Below are 17,665 nucleotides of genomic sequence, written 5' to 3'. Positions count from 1 at the left end.
CTCCAACTGAGCACTAAAGAGCATTTTTTCTGGGGCTGAAAGAGGGAAGTAGCAGGACAAGAGAAAGCATGAATAAGCCCAGGCTTAATCTCCCCCCCTCTCTCCAAGACCATGTCAGGATGTTGTCGGTGGGTCTCAGCTGTTGCCCAGGAAACTATAAAGTCAAGGGAAGGTTTCTTACTGTCCTTTTTTATTCAATATTTACAGAGAGAGGATGTAGAACCCAGCCTCTTGGATAATGTCATTGTCCCGAGTGAATCTACACTCACCCCCAGGTCTCTCCCACTTCCTCATTCGTCACTTCTACGGGTGCTGTTATGTGCCCTCTGTCTTTGAGCTCTTTGAGCTCCTACTTTTAAGGCTTGCAGGTTCTGGGAGATGGAGGGTCTGGGAAGCCTTCTGATGATACCATGTCAGCTAGCTGCTGCTCCGCTTCTGCCTCCTCCTCCTCTCCCATTATTTCCTAACTTTCCCCCTCATCTGCTTCTGAGCTGTGACCTCCCTCAAACCCTGTTGTAAATCTAAACAGACTTCCTCTTCCCCCTTCCTGGAAGGGTCAGGCTGGGGAGGCGGTCTCCACCATTCTTCCTCTGCCCAGTCCCCAACAGACCTCCTCACCCAAGTTAATCAAACTAAGGGATTGGTTGAAAAAACACTGTAGCCCTGTAGTCATTGGTACTCCAAAAGTGAATTTGTGCCTCGTACCATTGAATTTCAGATGGGGAACAGATTTTCTGAAAATACAATTCAGACTTTTTCTCCCAAACCATAAATCTCACGGCAGCATATGCAAAAACAGGGAAATCAATACAGTTTTAAAACAATTACAAAAAAAGCTCAGAACTAATCAATTCTGATAATCAATTTTACGAACAAACGCATTTAGAGAGAGCGTCTGCTCTATTATGACAAACGTCAGCTCTTTCCCTGAAGGTACGTTCTAAGGAACTTCACACTCAACCTTGGAAACAGACGCGGCAACTTCATTATGTAGTGATAGCGCCATGTATTTAAAGCCCATTTAAAGTTTGGCTTGCCCCACAGGATCCTGGGAAATGCAGCTTGCTGGAAATTGTAATTCTGTGAAAGATAAGTTATGGTTCCTGGGATTGTTGAGGGAAGCCATGTGCTTTAAATGAATAGTGTGAATGTGTTCCTGGTAACACAGTCAGAAGCACAAGACAGATGGGCGTTTCTTGGCAATGATGAGATGAATGGCAGGGGGTGAGTCTGTGATGTCATGTAGCATAATAATAATAATAATAATAATAATAATTTATTATTTATACCCCGCCCATCTGGCTGAGTTTCCCCAGCCACTCTGGGCGGCTCCCAATCAGTATTAAAAACAATACAGCATTACATATTAAAAACATCCCTAAACAGGGCTGCCTTAAGATGTCTTCTGAACGTCAGGTAATTCTTTATCTCTTTGACATCTGATGGGAGGGCGTTCAAAAACAACAATGAATTTCTCCTTTTTAGCAGCTAAAAAGGTTCATGTGGTCTTTGGTCCTGGTGGCTGGACGGGCTTAGACTTGCACCTACACCATAAGTGTGAGGGGACCTTGCTTTGCTTTCCTGAAAGACTACTTAAGTTCCTTCCTTCCTTCTCTCTGCAGGGTGACAGTGGGGGCCCCCTGATGTGCAAGACAAACCAAGATTCCCCGTATTACGTGATTGGCATCACCAGCTGGGGAAAGGGCTGTGCCCAGGCAAACAACCCAGGAATCTATACCTTTACCAAAGACTTCCTTGAATGGATCTTGGGGGAGATGGTGGAAGCCAAAGGGCAGAAGCCCAAGAAGAAGAAGAAGAAGAGAAAGTCACCTGGTGGAATAACGCTCCTGCCTAACAGAAAGGACATCTTGATGACACAAGAGCCAGCAACCAACCCAAAGGTGGCCACTGGTCCTCTGTCCACAAGCGCTCCTTCAGCAGCACCTGAAACCCCCACAGAGGTGCTCACAGTCCCTCTGCCCACAGATGCCCCAGAAACCTCCTCACAGGCGCTCACAGTTCCTCTGCCCACAAATGCCTCTGAAACTTCCTCACAGGTGCTCACGGTCCCTCTACCCACAGATGCCTCCAAAAAGTCCCCACAGGCGCTCACAGTCCCGCCGCCCACAAATGCCTCTGAAACTTCCTCACAGGTGCTCACGGTCCCTCTACCCACAGATGCCTCCAAAAAGTCCCCACAGGCGCTCACAGCCCCGCCGCCCACAAATGCCTCTGAAACTTCCTCACAGGTGCTCACAGTCCCTCTGCCCACAGATGCCTCCAAAAAGACCCCACAGGTGCTCACGGTCCCTCTGCCCACAGATGCCTCCCAAAAGACCCCACAGGTGCTCACTGTCCCTCTGCCCACAGCTGCTTCTCCAAAAGCCCATGGTGCTCACGCAACACATCCCACCAAACGCCGTCCTCGAAGGCCCAAGGCAACTTTGAGGTCCCCCCACAAAGATCCAGAGCCAACCATCCTTGTGGAGCCCCCTTTCATACCCCCAATAATTACACCTCCCCCTATTGAAGCCCCATATGTCCCTTCAGAACGAACGGTCACCCTGGAAGCACCCTATTTCCCCCAAGAAACAGCACCCAAACCTCTAGCTCCTCCTCGTATTCCTAAAGAAATACAGCCCACTGCTCTAGAGGCCCCCTACATCCCCCCTGACGTGACTGCATCTCTGGAGCCCCCCTATATTCCTCTGGGGGAGCCTTACACTGCCCCAGAGCCTCCATTTCTTCCCCCACCACCCAAATACATCTCTCCAAAACAAGGCAGTGTCTCATCCAATTCCTCAGAGTCCCCGTATGTCCCACAAGACAGACCATTCGCTCTGGATCCCCCATATATTCCTCCAGAGACATCAGTCACTCTGGAGCCTCCATACATCCCCCAAGAAACACCCCCAGGGGCAACTGCCATTCTGGATCGCCCATACACTCCGCCAGAGAACCCAGTCACTCTAGAACCCCCATTCATCCCCCCAGAGAACCCAGTCATTTTACAGGCTCCATACATGCCTCAAGACAAACCGGTCACTCTGGAGCCTCCATACACCCTGTCAGAGACACCGGTCACCCTAGAACCCCCATACACTCCTCCAGAGACGCTGGTCACCCTGCAACCCCCATACACTCCTTCAGAGACATCAATCACTCTAGAAGCCCCATACACTCCTTCAGAGACATCAGTCACCCTACAACCACCATACACTCCTCCAGAGACATCAGTCGCCCTACAACCACCATACACTCCCCCAGAAACATCAGTCACCCTAGAACCACCATACACTCCTCCAGAGACACCTGCCACTCTGGAGCCTCCATACACCCCACCAGAGGCACTTGTCACTCTAGAACCCCCATACACCCCACCAGAGACACCTGCCACTCTGGAACCTCCATACACCCCACCAGAGGCACTTGTCACTCTAGAACCCCCATACACCCCACCAGAGACACCTGCCACTCTGCAACCTCCATACACCCCACCAGAGGCACTTGTCACTCTAGAACCCCCATACACCCCGCCAGAGACACCTGTTGCCCTAGAACCCCCATACACCCCTCCAGAGCCACCTCTCACACTGGAGCCTCCATACACCCCGCCAGAGAAACCTGCCACCCTAGAACCCCCATATACCCCTCCAGAGCCGCCTCTCACTCTGGAGCCTCCATATATTCCTCCAGAACCACCTGCCACCCTAGAACCCCCATATATCCCCCCAGAGACACCTCTCACTCTGGAGCCTCCATACAATCTCCCAGAGACACCTGTCACCCTGGAAGCCCCCTACACTCCCCCTGAGATCCCGTACACTGATCCATACCCTCCATACATCCCTCCAGAGGCCCAAAATATCCCAGAAGGTTCAGCTGAGAACCCAGAGGCACCATATAGCAGCATTCAAGTGGCTGCTGACCCTCCCAAGTCTTAGAGGCGTTCTCCGGCATTCTATGCTATTCGCATTCCCCGAGCTGGTCCTCCAGGCCGACGCTGGCAACCTTCTAAATAAGAGAGTCCACACATGGGGTGCATCCTGCCTACAGCTCTTTGTCCGTCTGACCCTCAGGCTGTCCTCAACTAGCCAGTTCTTCAAAAGGCCACGCAGCAGTAAGTGCCATTCCTCTCCCAAATACCGTAATTTGCACTTCGATACCATGACCTCCATCCTCACATGCCAGGGCCCAAAGCTCCCTTGGATTTCCAAGATTACCAAAGAGAAGGGATGCGATTAAAGCAGTTGATCGCTAGTCTGTAGCAGATAGCGGGACTTATATTCAGGACTGTCAGGAAGGAGCTCTCAGTGGGAACAATTGGACTTACGGCGGAGCAACGGGATGGCACACAGGGTGCAAAACTTGCCCTGCTTTATGTCGCTGATGGCCTTGGAACTACGAGGTGGTTAATTCAAAGTAAAAGACGAGGAGATGCGTGAGGGAACATCCACATCACTGAGAATCCACGCACAGATCTGCCACGTGGGCTCACCCTCTGCTGCAGCCGCAGGAATGCCTTAATTCCAGAGGGGAAGCAGTCGGAGCAAAATGCTACCATGCTTGCTTGGAAACACGCAGGTCTGGCATGTGCCTGAGAACCTGATTCCGGGTCCTGCCAGTGCCCTCCCTTACCCTCAGGAACTACGGGCAACTGGAGGAAATCTAGCGGTGTAGGAATTCTGCCTCTTCTATTCCCGCTGGAGGACAGAAAGCTATTGCTCCAGTAACTCTGGTTCAGAACATGGTTCAGAACAAAAATCGATTATAAAAAGAGGGAGGGGAAATTAAATTGGCCTGCGCTTATTTATTTTTAATTGCAAATATTAAGGTTGAAATCATATAGACCTTTCGTTAAGCTCAGTTGACTGTTGTCGGGATGCACTTCCAAGTACGCTTCCATCTGATGGCTCCGTAAATCTCTTTTAAACAACAACTTGGTTAATATTATCCGGTCTAAGCCTGAGCTGGATAGCCCAGCAGTGAATCTCTGAATTAATTCCCTCTGCTAGGCTCTTCTAGTAGAACCAATCCAATCATTTCTCAGATATGAATATTTACACTAGGAAGGCCAGATCCAGCCCACCGGGCTGCAAGAAGTGCTTTATCTCCCCAAAGGATCACAAGAACATAATAGCCTACTGGATCAGGCCAAAGAGGGTCCATCTAGTCTAGCATCCAGTCAGATGCCTATGGGCAGAACATGAGCACAAGGGCCTATGGGGCCAAGATGGTGTCCGGCACTCTTCTTTAGCTGCGCCACTGCTGTCCGTGCCGGTAAAAACCTCTTCCAGCCTCTTTGGCCCTCTTAGCAGAGTTTACACAGCGGGGAAAGCTGTTGCTTGTTTGGGAATAACTCAAACTGCAAAGCAGGCTTTTCTCTTATCTCCAATAGCCTTTAATGAGTAGAATAACAACATAAATCAGCCCAGCGAATTGGCTGCCATCCCTCGACTTCTCGGCAAAAGCGAAAGAAAAAAGACACACAGAGAAACACTCCCCTCTGTGAATATAGCCACGCCTCAGAATGTGAGACGTCACTCAGAACTGTTTAACCCTGTCAGTTCTGATTCTCCTCACAGGGCCCTCTCCTCTCCTGAGGTTTCCAGCAACTAACATTCAGAAACATTGGTGCATGTAGATAAGTATTCGCACACACACACACACCAATATATGCAACCAAACACACCACTGATAGCAATTCAACCAGAGCTAGGCTAGATCTACGCAGTAAAAAAAAAAAACCGCTTTGAAAACACTCTTGGGGGGGGAATTGTTGTAAAGCTCACAATGGAAAATATCATTGTGTTGCGATTTCAGTTCTACACTGGTGTCACAGTGTTATAACGCGTTTATAATGTTGTAGTTTGACTAATGTAGCTGAGTCCCTAGGGGGCCATTTAAACTTCAAATCCCCTTACACAACAGCTCCCCCTATAGGGATTAGGCAAAGAACTGCAGGCATCGCCTCCACTGAGAAGCAAAGGAGAACGGCAGAGACTTGGCAAACCAGCGGAGTCAGATAAGGCTGCAATTAGCAAAAGTTATTAATCTCGGCCAATTTTATGAATGGAAATTCAGGAGAAACATGAATGAACACAACAGATTGTACAGAAATGGTTTGATTGCAAATAAAAGTCAAAGCAAAGATCACACACGTTAACCAAAGAGGTTCCAGGTTGCAGTGCCTGACCACAATCTCCAAGGCACAGGATCATGTAGACCAGCCTTTCTTAACCTGTGGATCCCCAGATGTTGTTGAACTACAACTCCCCTCACTCCTGGCTAGCAAGGCCAGAGCTCAGGGATGATGGGAGATGTATCAGCTGGTCCTGTATGGGGTAACTGTGCCCCTGAAGGACCAGGTGCGCAGCCTGGGAGTCATTTTGGACTCACAGCTGTCCATGGAGGCGCAGTTTAACTCTGTGTCCAGGGCAGCTGTCTACCAGCTCCACCTGGTACGCAGGCTAAGACCCTACCTCCTCGCGTACTGTCTCGCCAGACTGGTGCATGCTCTAGTTATCTCACGCTTGGACTACTGCAACGTGCTCTACATGGGGCTACCTTTGAAGGTGACCCGGAAACTGCAATTAATCCAGAATGCGGCAGCTAGACTGGTGACTGGGAGTGGCCGCCGGGACCACATAACACCGGTTGTGAGAGATCTGCATTGGCTCCCAGTACGTTTCCGAGCACAATTCAAAGTGTTGGTGCTGACCTTTAAAGCCCTAAACGGCCTCGGTGCTGTATACCTGAAGGAGCGTCTCCACCCCCATCATTCAGCCCGGACACTGAGATCCAGTGCCGAGGGCCTTCTGGCGGTTCCCTCATTGCGAGAAGTGAGGCTACAGGGAACCAGACAGAGGGCCTTCTCGGTAGTGGCACCCGCCCTGTGGAACGCCCTCCCATCAGATGTCAAAGAGATAAAGAATTACCTGACATTCAGAAGACATCTTAAGGCAGCCCTGTTCAGGGAAGTTTTTAATATGTAATGCTGTATTGTTTTTAACACTGATTGGGAGCCGCCCAGAGTTGCTGGGGAAACTCAGCCAGATGGGCGGGGTATAAATAATAAATAATTATTATTATTATTATTATTATTATTATTATTATTATTATTATTATTATTGTAGTCCAACAACATCTGGGGACCCACAGGTTGAGAACCGCTGATGTAGACAGAATCCAGTCTTGGAGAATTGCAAATAGGTAATGGGGGGAAAGGACAGCGATCAATACACAAATATAGAAGTGGTTAACGCAAATAAGGTGAAGGGAATATGGCAATGGCTGTGACTGCTCAGTAATCCTGTTTAAGGGATCCAGGGAACTCAAAAATCCAGCACAGATCAGACTATTTGCCAGGGGATTTTTTCTCTCTCTCCAGCCTCCCTTTACAAGTAGCAATGCTAGTTCTTTGTGGAACTCAGCCAGAAAAGCAACGCTTGATCTGGCTAGTGCTTAAAGGCACAGGTCCGTGCTTTACAGTGCCGTGCTTAATCACTTTTTTTGTGCTTTCCCCACGAAAACCCACTCTTTACTGCTGAATGTCAACTCACAGAAACCCAGAATTGCTGTTTGTTCCAATTCAGTATTAAAGAGCGAGTTTTGCGAGGAAACTGCTGAGGCAATAAATAAATAAATAAATTGCTCAATTGCCTGTACCTAAAAAGCACAAGGCAAATGGTGAGTGTGGATGAGCCCTTACTGTATTCCCCCATCCACCCTTTTATTACTTTGAAGAGCACCATGTACATTGATGGTGCTTAACAACAGTATAGATGACTACATATCTGCATGTGGTACTCCTGCCTTTGCAGGTGAGATATTTCAGTAAACGCAACAGCAACTGTACCACCTGAGGGCTCATCCACACTAACCTTTCCTCTGCTCTTTCCAGGCACAGCCCACAATTTAAAGCTCTGTGTCCAAGTGCCCCTTTTTTCACACCGAAGCCTTCTCCACAGAAATACACTCTCTAAAGCTCAATTGGAGCAAATGGCAATCCACGGGAAACCTAAATTGACTTTTGCTCCGATTCAGCTTCAAAGAGCAGGTTTTTGTGGGGAAAGCTCCCAGGGGAAGGGCACACACATGCTCCTGGAAGGCATCGGACAAGAGATAAGTGTGAATAAGACATTATTTGCTTAACAACTGAAGCTTCTCTCTGCTGAATTTCTAGAAAATGAACAAACACAAACCCCTGTGTTTCAAAATGTAACCATCTACAAAAATGCAAACACAACACGTTGGCTAATAACTGTTAGTGAATATGTAATCGGTTATGATGACATTCTAAATATATGAATAAGCCACTTCAAATTTTTGTATCCCTCACGTGATCACATTTATGCATAAGAGATCCTCTATATTTTATTCTCTCTCTTTAAATTTTTTATTTGATTTTACAAATTCATTCACACTCATAATCACAAATAATAAACATTACACAAAATTCTTCTGAATATCAAGACTTTCCTCCTCCCCTCCATGGGTTATTTTATGGGTTAGATGGATATTATAACTCCATCTAATTTACAATCCTCCTTTGTATCCAAAATCTGTGTAACATTACAAGAGTCATTTAAAACCTGCCAAAGAGTTCCGGTATTTAGAGTGGTCTTTCAAATATAATATAAATTTGTCCAATTCTTTGTGGATGTTTTGATCCTCCTGGTTTCTGATTTTCCCAGTTAATCTTGCAATCTTGGCATAGTCCACATTTTATTCTCACTGCAACTCTGTGCTTTAAGAAGCGGGACAGCAGATTGCTCCAAACCACCCAGTAAGCTTGGTGACTGAAGAGGGATTTGAACCCAGGTCTCCGCAGTTCCAGTGGTGCTGTGGGTTAAACCACAGAGCCTAGGACTTCCCGATCAGAAAGTCAGCGGTTCGAATCCCCGCGATGGGGTGAGCTCCAGTTGCTCGGTCCCTGCTCCTGCCCACCTAGCAGTTCGAAAGCACGTCAAAGTGCAAGTAGATAAATAGGTACCGCTCTGGTGGGAAGGTAAATGGCGTTTCCACGCGCTGCTCTGGTTCGCCAGAAGCGGCTTAGTCATGCTGGCCACATGACCCGGAAGCTGTACGCCGGCTCCCTCAGCCAGTAAAGCGAGATGAGCGCTGCAACCCCAGAGTCGGTCACGACTGGACCTAATGGTCAGGGGTCCCTTTACCTTTTACCACGCAGTTCCAGTCCAACGCTACACTGCACAGACTCTATTCTAATACAAATTTAACAAATAATAATAGTAATGATTCTAAGTAAACTATCTTCAAGCGCTCTGTGGGTTTACGGCAATCCTCCTCTTCAGCCGGGCAGTGGAGCATGGTGAACAAAGAGTTAAAGGTTCCTTCCCAGTTTCCCTCTAGCTCCATGCTCAGGTGCTTGAATGCATCCGTGGTGCAGCCCTGAGACTTCTCAATGCACCTTCCTGGGGATCAATGACTCGTTCCATAGGAAACTAAAGAACAACTGCCGGCACTTCTGTGTGATGTCATATAGAACATAGTTCTATATGATGTCAAGCGGTGAGAGAGCAGGAAGCAGCAATCGCAAAGAGGATGAGAAGGCTGCTTCTCGCTCTCCTGGCCCTCATCACAACCTGCCCTATGCGTGCCGCAGATGACAGCTGCAGGTGAGTGACCACAGCAGGAGCAGCCTATGTTCCCCTGGATGATACTGTTGGCTATTTGCAGACTAGTTGTGCTGCAGAAGGCATGCTGGGGAGACCACACATTACAAGGTTCCTTAAGGTGGAATGGAAATGTCAACAGTAATGACCAGGCCAGCCCTGTCATGAGAGAGTGGGAAGCAGTTGCCTCAGGTATCAGCTCAGCACAGGTGGTAGTGGATCATGCCCAATGGGGCTCCTCTGCTGTGAGGGGAACTGTCAGCAACACTGACAGGGATTTCTGGGCCCACCACAACTCATCCCATAGAAGGGGTCCTTCCTCAGTGTGAGGCATCGTGGGTGTATTGTACCATAGACCTCATGCGCCTGCCTCTTTGCCACAGCGGGAGCAAATCCTAGAATCACAACTCAAGCATCAATAACAAACGACCTTCTGGCCTCTGCTTAAAAACCTCCAAGGAAGGAGAGTCCAGCACCCTCTGATGGACTCCTGCTCAGTGCTAAGCAGTCACAAAGTTGAACAGAAGCAGTGAAATGTTAAAGAGTCGTTGTGTCTGTTGTGGCAAAGCAGCAGCGCCACGTGATTTCTCCGGTGCCAGGTACGCCCACAATGTCTCGCTCTGGGGGGAGGAGTCATTTTTTCCGGAGGCAGAAAGGATGCCCCTTTTGGCTATTTGCAGACTAGTTGCACTGCAGAGAGCTTGCTGGGGAGACCACACATTACAAGGAACGCAAAAGTAACTTTTGCTAGGTTTTAATAACAAAAGCAGAAACACGTTTTATGATATATCAATAAGCTTGACCCATCCACCAGGGTACTGAGAGAACTAGGTGCTGCTCTTTATATACTATACCCAATTGCTGACACAGCTTAATTAACACAACTTAACAGCACCTGCTATACTGCTTCACAGCTGTAAAACTAGGTCACGTTATTTGCTCTGGCCCTTAAAGAAATACACATCTTGTGGAACAATAATGAACCTTTACATTTAAAGAGACCATTCAACAGATACCACTAGCTCATTGCAAAGACGACCTTCCTAGAAAGCTGAATTATGCAGATGGCATCCGTTCCACAGCCTGCAGGGCGCATCGCTTTGCCAGGCTGGGGACAGGCTTGGGTGCTACTAGGTACCTAGGGTTGCTGTCTTTCAAAAAGTAAAAACCGGGGCACCCCACAAGTTGTTGAGCTTTTCTTTTGAGGATGCCACCGAAATTGTGGGTCCTACAAATCACCCCTCTGAGAGGCAGCATAAGTAATGTGGAAAGGTGGACCCCTCCTGGTAGAATAGGATAGCCCACTTCCCCTGAATTTAGAAGAGTTGGGTTCAGCTCCTGAAAGCATTGGAAAGAATAATAATAATAATAATAATAATAATAATAATAATTATAATTTTTTATTTATACCCCGCCCTTCCCAGTTCAGAAAACCAGGCTCAGGGCAGCTAACAACAAATTTAAAACACTTAATTGATGCAACAAAAAACACCATAAAATACTGTATAAAACGTGAATAACAATTCAGAATTCAAAAATCAATTTAGGGGGGGAAATCCATCCAATAAACATTAGATGATCACCAGAGCTAGCTAGCTAAATTAGTCCTATTTGGGCCAGCGAGGAGACCAGGGGAGAATTAGCTGTGGGATCCCAGAGCAGGTAATCTTCATAAAAGGGGAGGGGAGGGAAGGAATGGGAATAAAAGATCAGGCTAAGTTCAAATTGAAAGCCAGGTGGAATAGCTCTGTCTTACTGACCCAATGGAAGGAGGTTAAATCCTGCAGGGCCCTGGTCTCCTGGGACAGAGCATTCCATCAGGTCGGAGCCATCACTGAGAAGGCCCTGGCCCTGGGGGAGGATAGTCTGACTTCCTTAGGGACCGCTAAACTATTATTATTCATGGACCTTAAGGTCCTCCGTGGGGCAGACCAGGAGAGACAGTCCCATAAACAGATGATCCTTGGGATCCCTTCCAACTCAACGATACTACAATTCTATGATTCTGACAGAGGCTGGGTGCTGTTGGACATGTGTTTCCCAGCCTTCCCATGGAAAGGCCTTCATTTCATGATGCGCTCCAAAATCAGTGCTCATTGGAGGAGCTGCAACATCCCTTTGAGACACATGGATTCCTTTTCGGTCTCAATGTATAGCAGCTTGAACATTGCTGTTTCAGTCTTTGTATATTATCTTTATCTTGATTTTATTAGGCGATGGTGAGATATAAACTGAAGGCACACCTGGAATCAGCAAAACACAAGCTTATATCCTCTACGTCCCCCTGCCAGAGCATATTCCCTCCCCTGTTTCCCCATTGGCTGGGCATGTGCAGGGTTTATAGCCTATCATGACTGCCTAATTAAAATACTAAAATCCCCGCCTTTGTCCACATCTCCTATTACTCTAAATTTGTCAACCATCCCTCCTAACTATTTTAATCCTTATTTAGTCTGTGTTCCTAGGCTTTGACACATTGACTCAAGTGATAAAGCCATATCCCAACCATCCTAGGTGTACACAGGTTCTACATCTGCTGAAGTGTATAGATAAACCCCATTCCAACTGCAAGATGCCCTGTTTTCAGGTGTTCTAAGCACAAGTCCTGTTAAAGATAAGCTTCTAAGCGAGTTGACGCTTACTTAGTTGAAATATGCTCGGAGTCCTGTAGTGATTTCATGCTCTTTATTGCAGCTTGTAAAACAGTGATTGAATTGCCCCCCAAACCTCAGGCTTTTATATACATTATTTACACAATGAGTCCCTTCTGATTGGCTGATTCTGCTTCCCTCCTGGAGTCTGATTGGTCTTTTCCAGAAGGCCAATCAGTTCTAGGATCCTACTTGCGTATTGTTCTAATAATAAAAAAATTAATTTATACCCCGCCCTCCCCATCCAAAACTGGGCTCAGGATGGCTAACACCAGGTATAAAAACAATTGATTAAAATACAACATAAAAACAAGATTAAAATACAACATTAAATCCAAGCTTAGTACTTAACATTAGCTGTTGTAACCTTTTGGCCTTTGGTGGGGGGAAAGCGCAACTTTTTCATTTCTGACAGTGATGCAAATAGTCTTGGGGAAGCTATTGAGGGGCAGGATATATAAGCTAACCGAGGAATAAATCCTGCCGGTCGCCTTGATGCCCTTTCCGCTGTTCTCCTTTCCAGTGGAATTTGTGGGAGGCGCCCCTTGGCATCCAGCCACAGCAGCTCCCTTCAGATGGGGGGAGGCGTCAACACCTTGCCGGGAACCTGGCCTTGGATGGTAAGCATCCGGAGACCTTTCCGGTCAGGTTACCAGCACACCTGCGGAGGGTCCCTCATCAGCGCCAAGTGGATTCTGACCGCAGCCCACTGCTTTAGAGATAAGAGGTGAGCCAAAGGATCTGGGGCGAGAAATAGACTTGTAGGGCAGCTTTAAAAGAGGACTGGACAAAACCACAGAGGTCAAGCTGTCAGTGCCTATAAGCCACAGTTGCTACGCTCTGCCCCTCATGCTTCTGAATACCAGCTGATGAGAATCGCAAGTGGAGACAGTTGCTGTCTGTGGGAATGTTGAGGAAAGTAGGAGAGGATATATTGATTAAGTTTTATCCCTCCTCACTTCCGCTAGTGAGCAAGCAGCAGAGCAAATTCCCCTTGCACGTTGCTGGCACCAAGTTGATGGATTCGTTAGAATCACTTAAGTTGAGCAATCCAGACGGAGCAATCGAGTTTGGATTTGATATCCCGCCTTTCACTCCCCTTCAGGAGTCTCAAAGCGGCTCACATTCTCCTTTCCTTTCCTCCCCCCCAACAAACACTCTGTGAGGTGAGTGGGGCTGAGAGACTTCAGAGAAGTGTGACTGGCCCAAGGTCACCCAGCAGCTGCAGGTGGAGGAGCGGGGAAGTGAACCCAGTTCACCAGATTACGAGACTACTGCTCTTAACCACTACACCACGCTGGCTCTCAAGGTTTTAATAAGAAAAACAAAAACTCCTTATACACTAAATACATCAACAAACAAACCAGACCCAACCACCAACCCATCCCCCAGGGTAATGGGAGAGCTAGGTGCTGCTCCTTATATACTCTACCCAATTGCTGACACAGCTTAATCAATACAACTCAGCAGCACCTGCTATGTTTCACAGCTTTAAAGCTGGGTCTCGTTGTTTTGCTCTGGCCCTTGCTCTGGCCCCTTAAAGACATACACATCAGGTGGAACAATGATGAACCTTTACATTTAAAGAAACCATTCAACATAAATATGCTTCAGGTTGAGCATTTTCAGGTTACGCTCCGTGGCAACCCAGAAGTAACGGAATTCATTACTTTCGGGTTTCACCGCTCGTGCATGCGCAGACGCTCAAAATGTCGTCACACGCATGTGCAGAAGCTGCAAATCATTACCTGTGCATGCGCAGGCACACAGACGCGGAGTAATGGGTTGCGTTCTACTCAGGATGCGAACAGGGCTCCGGAACGGATCCCATTCGCATCCATAGGTACCACTGTAATAACATGACAAGTCACGTAGTGATTTCATGCTCTTTATTGCAGCTCATAAACAGTGAAAGAATTTTCCCCAAAACCTTGGGCTTTATATACATTATTCACACAATGGGTCCTGTGTGATTGGTTGACTCTGCTTCCCTCCTGGAACCTGATTGGGCTGCTCCTGCAGGCCAATCAGGTTGTTGCACTCTAGGATCCTACCTGCCTATTGTTCTAGGATCCAAGCTCAGGATATAACAAAGAGTAAAGTTTACTTACGTTCAGTTCACAGTATTGTCCTGAAGGCAGGCTTTATCTTGTTACAGGTACATGTATAGAGAAAAGAAGTCTGAGCTAGGCCTCAGACTTTCTACCTTGTGGCTTCCATCCTCTGGAAGGGTGAGCCATGTGCTGCTGGCTAAGAGCCAGAAGAGAGGAAGATGGCAAAAAAGCAAGAGAGTCCAAAAAAAGGAAGATGGCTGAATGGCTAGCCCTTTTGTAGGGTCTGCTAGGGTCACGCCCATCTACCTGGTCACTCAAAGGGGGAGGAGGCTCCAGAGCAGGTATGACAGGAAGTGCTCCCTGTCTGGAGCCACATTCCCCTGTGTGTTCATTCTAGGCAACAGAAAATGCTGTGTTTGACTGCTTCAGTGATGACACATCCCACACTGTCGCACTCAAGTCCTGCTTCCTGGCTTCTCCCTGGGACATCTCATTGGCCACTGTGAGGACAGGATGTTGGACCAGATGGGCCTCTTTTGCTCTGACCCTACTTCAGGGCTTTTCTGACCTCATGAAGAGGACAGAGCATTGAGAGCGGAGGGAGGGAGAGAGGCAGAGATTTCACACAGGCGCCAAGGAAAAGCATGAAGGGGGTCATTGCACCCATGGGTGCCAATCTGGCAACCCCAGTGCTAGCTTATGCTCCCCTTCTTGGGGAAGGGGCAGAACTCAGTGGTAGAGCATGGGCATTGCCATCCAATGGTCCCAGGTTCAACTCTGGTCAGCTGTGGTCAGAGCTGCTGTCCATCACAGCAGACAATACTGGGGTAAATGGGCAAAGTGTTGCGTAAGAAGAAGAAGAGGAGTTTGGATTTGATATCCCGCTTTATCACTACCTGAAGGAATCTCAAAGCAGCTAACATTCTCCTTTCCCTTCCTCCCCCACAACAAACACTCTGTGAGGTGAGTTGGGCTGAGAGACTTCAGAGAAGTGTTACTTGCCCAAGGTCACCCAGCAGCTGCATGTGGAGGAGCGGAGACGCGAACCCGGTTCCCCAGATTACGAATCTACCGCTCTTAACCACTACACCACACTGGCTCTCCTGTTTTCTTTTTCTGCTCTAGATATCTAGAAAATTGGGAGCTGCTGTTGGGTTCCACCGTGCTCTCCCGGCCTGGCCCCGATGCGGAGGTGCGCTTCCTCAAGAGGGTGGTGGAGCACGAGAGCTACATCGCACAGCAGCAAGTCAACGACATCGCCTTGATAGAGCTGGATGACCCGATCCAGTGCAGTGACTACATCCAGCCTGCCTGCCTGCCAGAGAGCTTTGTGGACGTGTCTGCCATGGCCCATTGCTACATCGCTGGCTGGGGTTACACACATGAGAAATGTGAGAGAGATGCAGCAATGCCTTGATGCTCCGTTAGGCCTGGGAAAGGATGGGAAGCAGTGAAACAACCATGCGATTAATCAGAAGGAAGCCCAGTCTCTGCTGGCAGTCTCTCTCCCCACCCCCAAAAAACCCAGCCTCCAAGGCCCTAAAAGCATCAATGCTGCAAAATCAGAAGTTTGCAGCAGAAAAGCTGTACCGTGAGCCAAGGGCATATGATCTCCATACACCTTGGGGCTGCAGCTGGTGGGCTGAGCTCATAACTGAGATGCTTTGAGCTAAGAACGGTTATGTATGCTTTTAAAACAGGGGTCAGCAACCTTTTTCAGCCATGGGCCGGTCCACCATACCTCAGACCTTATGGGGGGCTGGACTATATTTTTGGGGAAAATATGAACAAATTCCTATGCCCCACAAATAACCCAGAGATGCATTTTAAATAAAAGCACACATTCTACTCATGTAAAAACACACTGATTTCTGGGCCGTCCACGGGCCGGATTGAGAAGGTGATTGGGCCGCATCAGGCCCCTGGGCCTTAGGTTGCCTACCCCTGTTTTAAAAGAAGAAAAATGCAGAGAGGAAAGCGAGAAAGGGGTGGCAAAGCTGATAGAGAAAGAGTGAAGGCGTCAAAGGAGGGGGGAAAAACAACACACCGTGTAATATTGGACTGCAAGCAGTAGTCTACAAACTACAAACTTGGCTCGACATCAGTGTAACTTTTGTTGCTTTCCCCAGGGAATCCTGGGAATTGTAGTTCGTGAGGATGCTGAGATGCACGTGTTAGAGATCTCTTAACACTCATCCCAGGGTCCCTTGGTGAGATAACTATGAAACCAGTTCAAGTCTGTGGGTTGTTGTCCCAGTTCAAGTCACGTCCTTTGATATGCAGAGTTGGAACAGGACAAATGATGGAGATGGCTTCCAAAAAGACAGAACCATGCACAAAAGTGGGGGCTAGGGATGAAGAGGAAGGAGGGAAGGGTGCACAGATTTATACAGGCTGCAAAGGGTGCACAGTTTAGGCCAGCCGTGTCCAAACTTTTTTAAAGAGGGCCAGATTTGATGAAGTGACCGAAGGGCCAACCAAACTTATTGACCTTTTTCTGGATTGATGATGCTGAGCTTTTTTAAACAATTTCACCCCAAAGTTGTTGAGGGTTGGAGTTGTTGAGCTTTTTTCAGGGTTAGAGTTGTTGAGGGCTTTTTTAGGATTTTACTGCCAGGATTGAACCGATATTAGGCCCCCAAAACGGACTTTGGACATGCGTGGCTTAGGCAAACCTGATGCCCTATAAATGTTGTTCAACACCATCTTCCATCAACCCCAGCCAGCATCACCCATGGTGGAGGATTATGGGAGTTTGAGTCCAACAACATCTGGTTTGGCACCAGAGTGGCAAGCCCTGGCACAGCCCTTCAAATAATAAGCTCTCAGGAAATGTAGATAAAATCGCTGAGTGGAAAATGAAATCATTCAATATGTCACTCTGAAGGTATGGCTAAGACGCAAACCTCTCATAAACTGTAGCAGTGTTAGAAACAGAGATATGAAAGCTAGAAACTGTGATATGGAAGCTAGGAGCTAAATGACACCTTAAGCCGAGGACATGGGCACAACAACGGAATATTTAGGCACACTTTTTAATAACAAGAATACAAAGCTGAAAGTGAATGAACTGCAGCTAAAATATTATGTTTGTTTTTCACATGGTCTGCTCTAGTCCTTCCGCTGCCCATCCCCCTAATATTCTTAGGGGGTCTCTTCTCCTGCCTTCAGAGAGTAGCTGGAAGTGAGGAAGCAGAAAAATGTCCTCCTTTCCTTCCACTCTGCAGTTTCAATCTGAAATTTTAGGTGCAGTACTGTGCCCAGAGCTCAGAAACCTCTTGCCCTAATGAAATCCCATTGCAAAATGCGCATAGAACAATGGGAT

The 17,665-nt window shown here is 47.7% G+C and overlaps 1 protein-coding gene across 1 annotated transcript in view; it reads left to right on the top strand.

Annotated features, from left to right (window-relative positions):
• LOC309379808 (uncharacterized protein) overlaps positions 1 to 17,665 on the top strand; it is a 37,751-nt gene that overhangs the window by 12,118 nt on the left and 7,968 nt on the right. The window contains exons 5-9 of the mRNA XM_081929261.1: positions 1,623 to 3,937; positions 4,080 to 4,120; positions 9,530 to 9,638; positions 12,810 to 13,013; positions 15,466 to 15,731. Coding sequence (XP_081785387.1) covers positions 1,623 to 3,937; positions 4,080 to 4,120; positions 9,530 to 9,638; positions 12,810 to 13,013; positions 15,466 to 15,731 — 2,935 coding nt within the window. The remainder of the gene's footprint in view (positions 1 to 1,622; positions 3,938 to 4,079; positions 4,121 to 9,529; positions 9,639 to 12,809; positions 13,014 to 15,465; positions 15,732 to 17,665) is intronic.

This window comes from Podarcis melisellensis (assembly GCF_964234715.1).
Source record: "Podarcis melisellensis genome assembly, chromosome: 10".
NCBI lineage: Eukaryota > Metazoa > Chordata > Lepidosauria > Squamata > Lacertidae > Podarcis > Podarcis melisellensis.
This window is presented reverse-complemented; position numbering and strand designations above follow the sequence as displayed.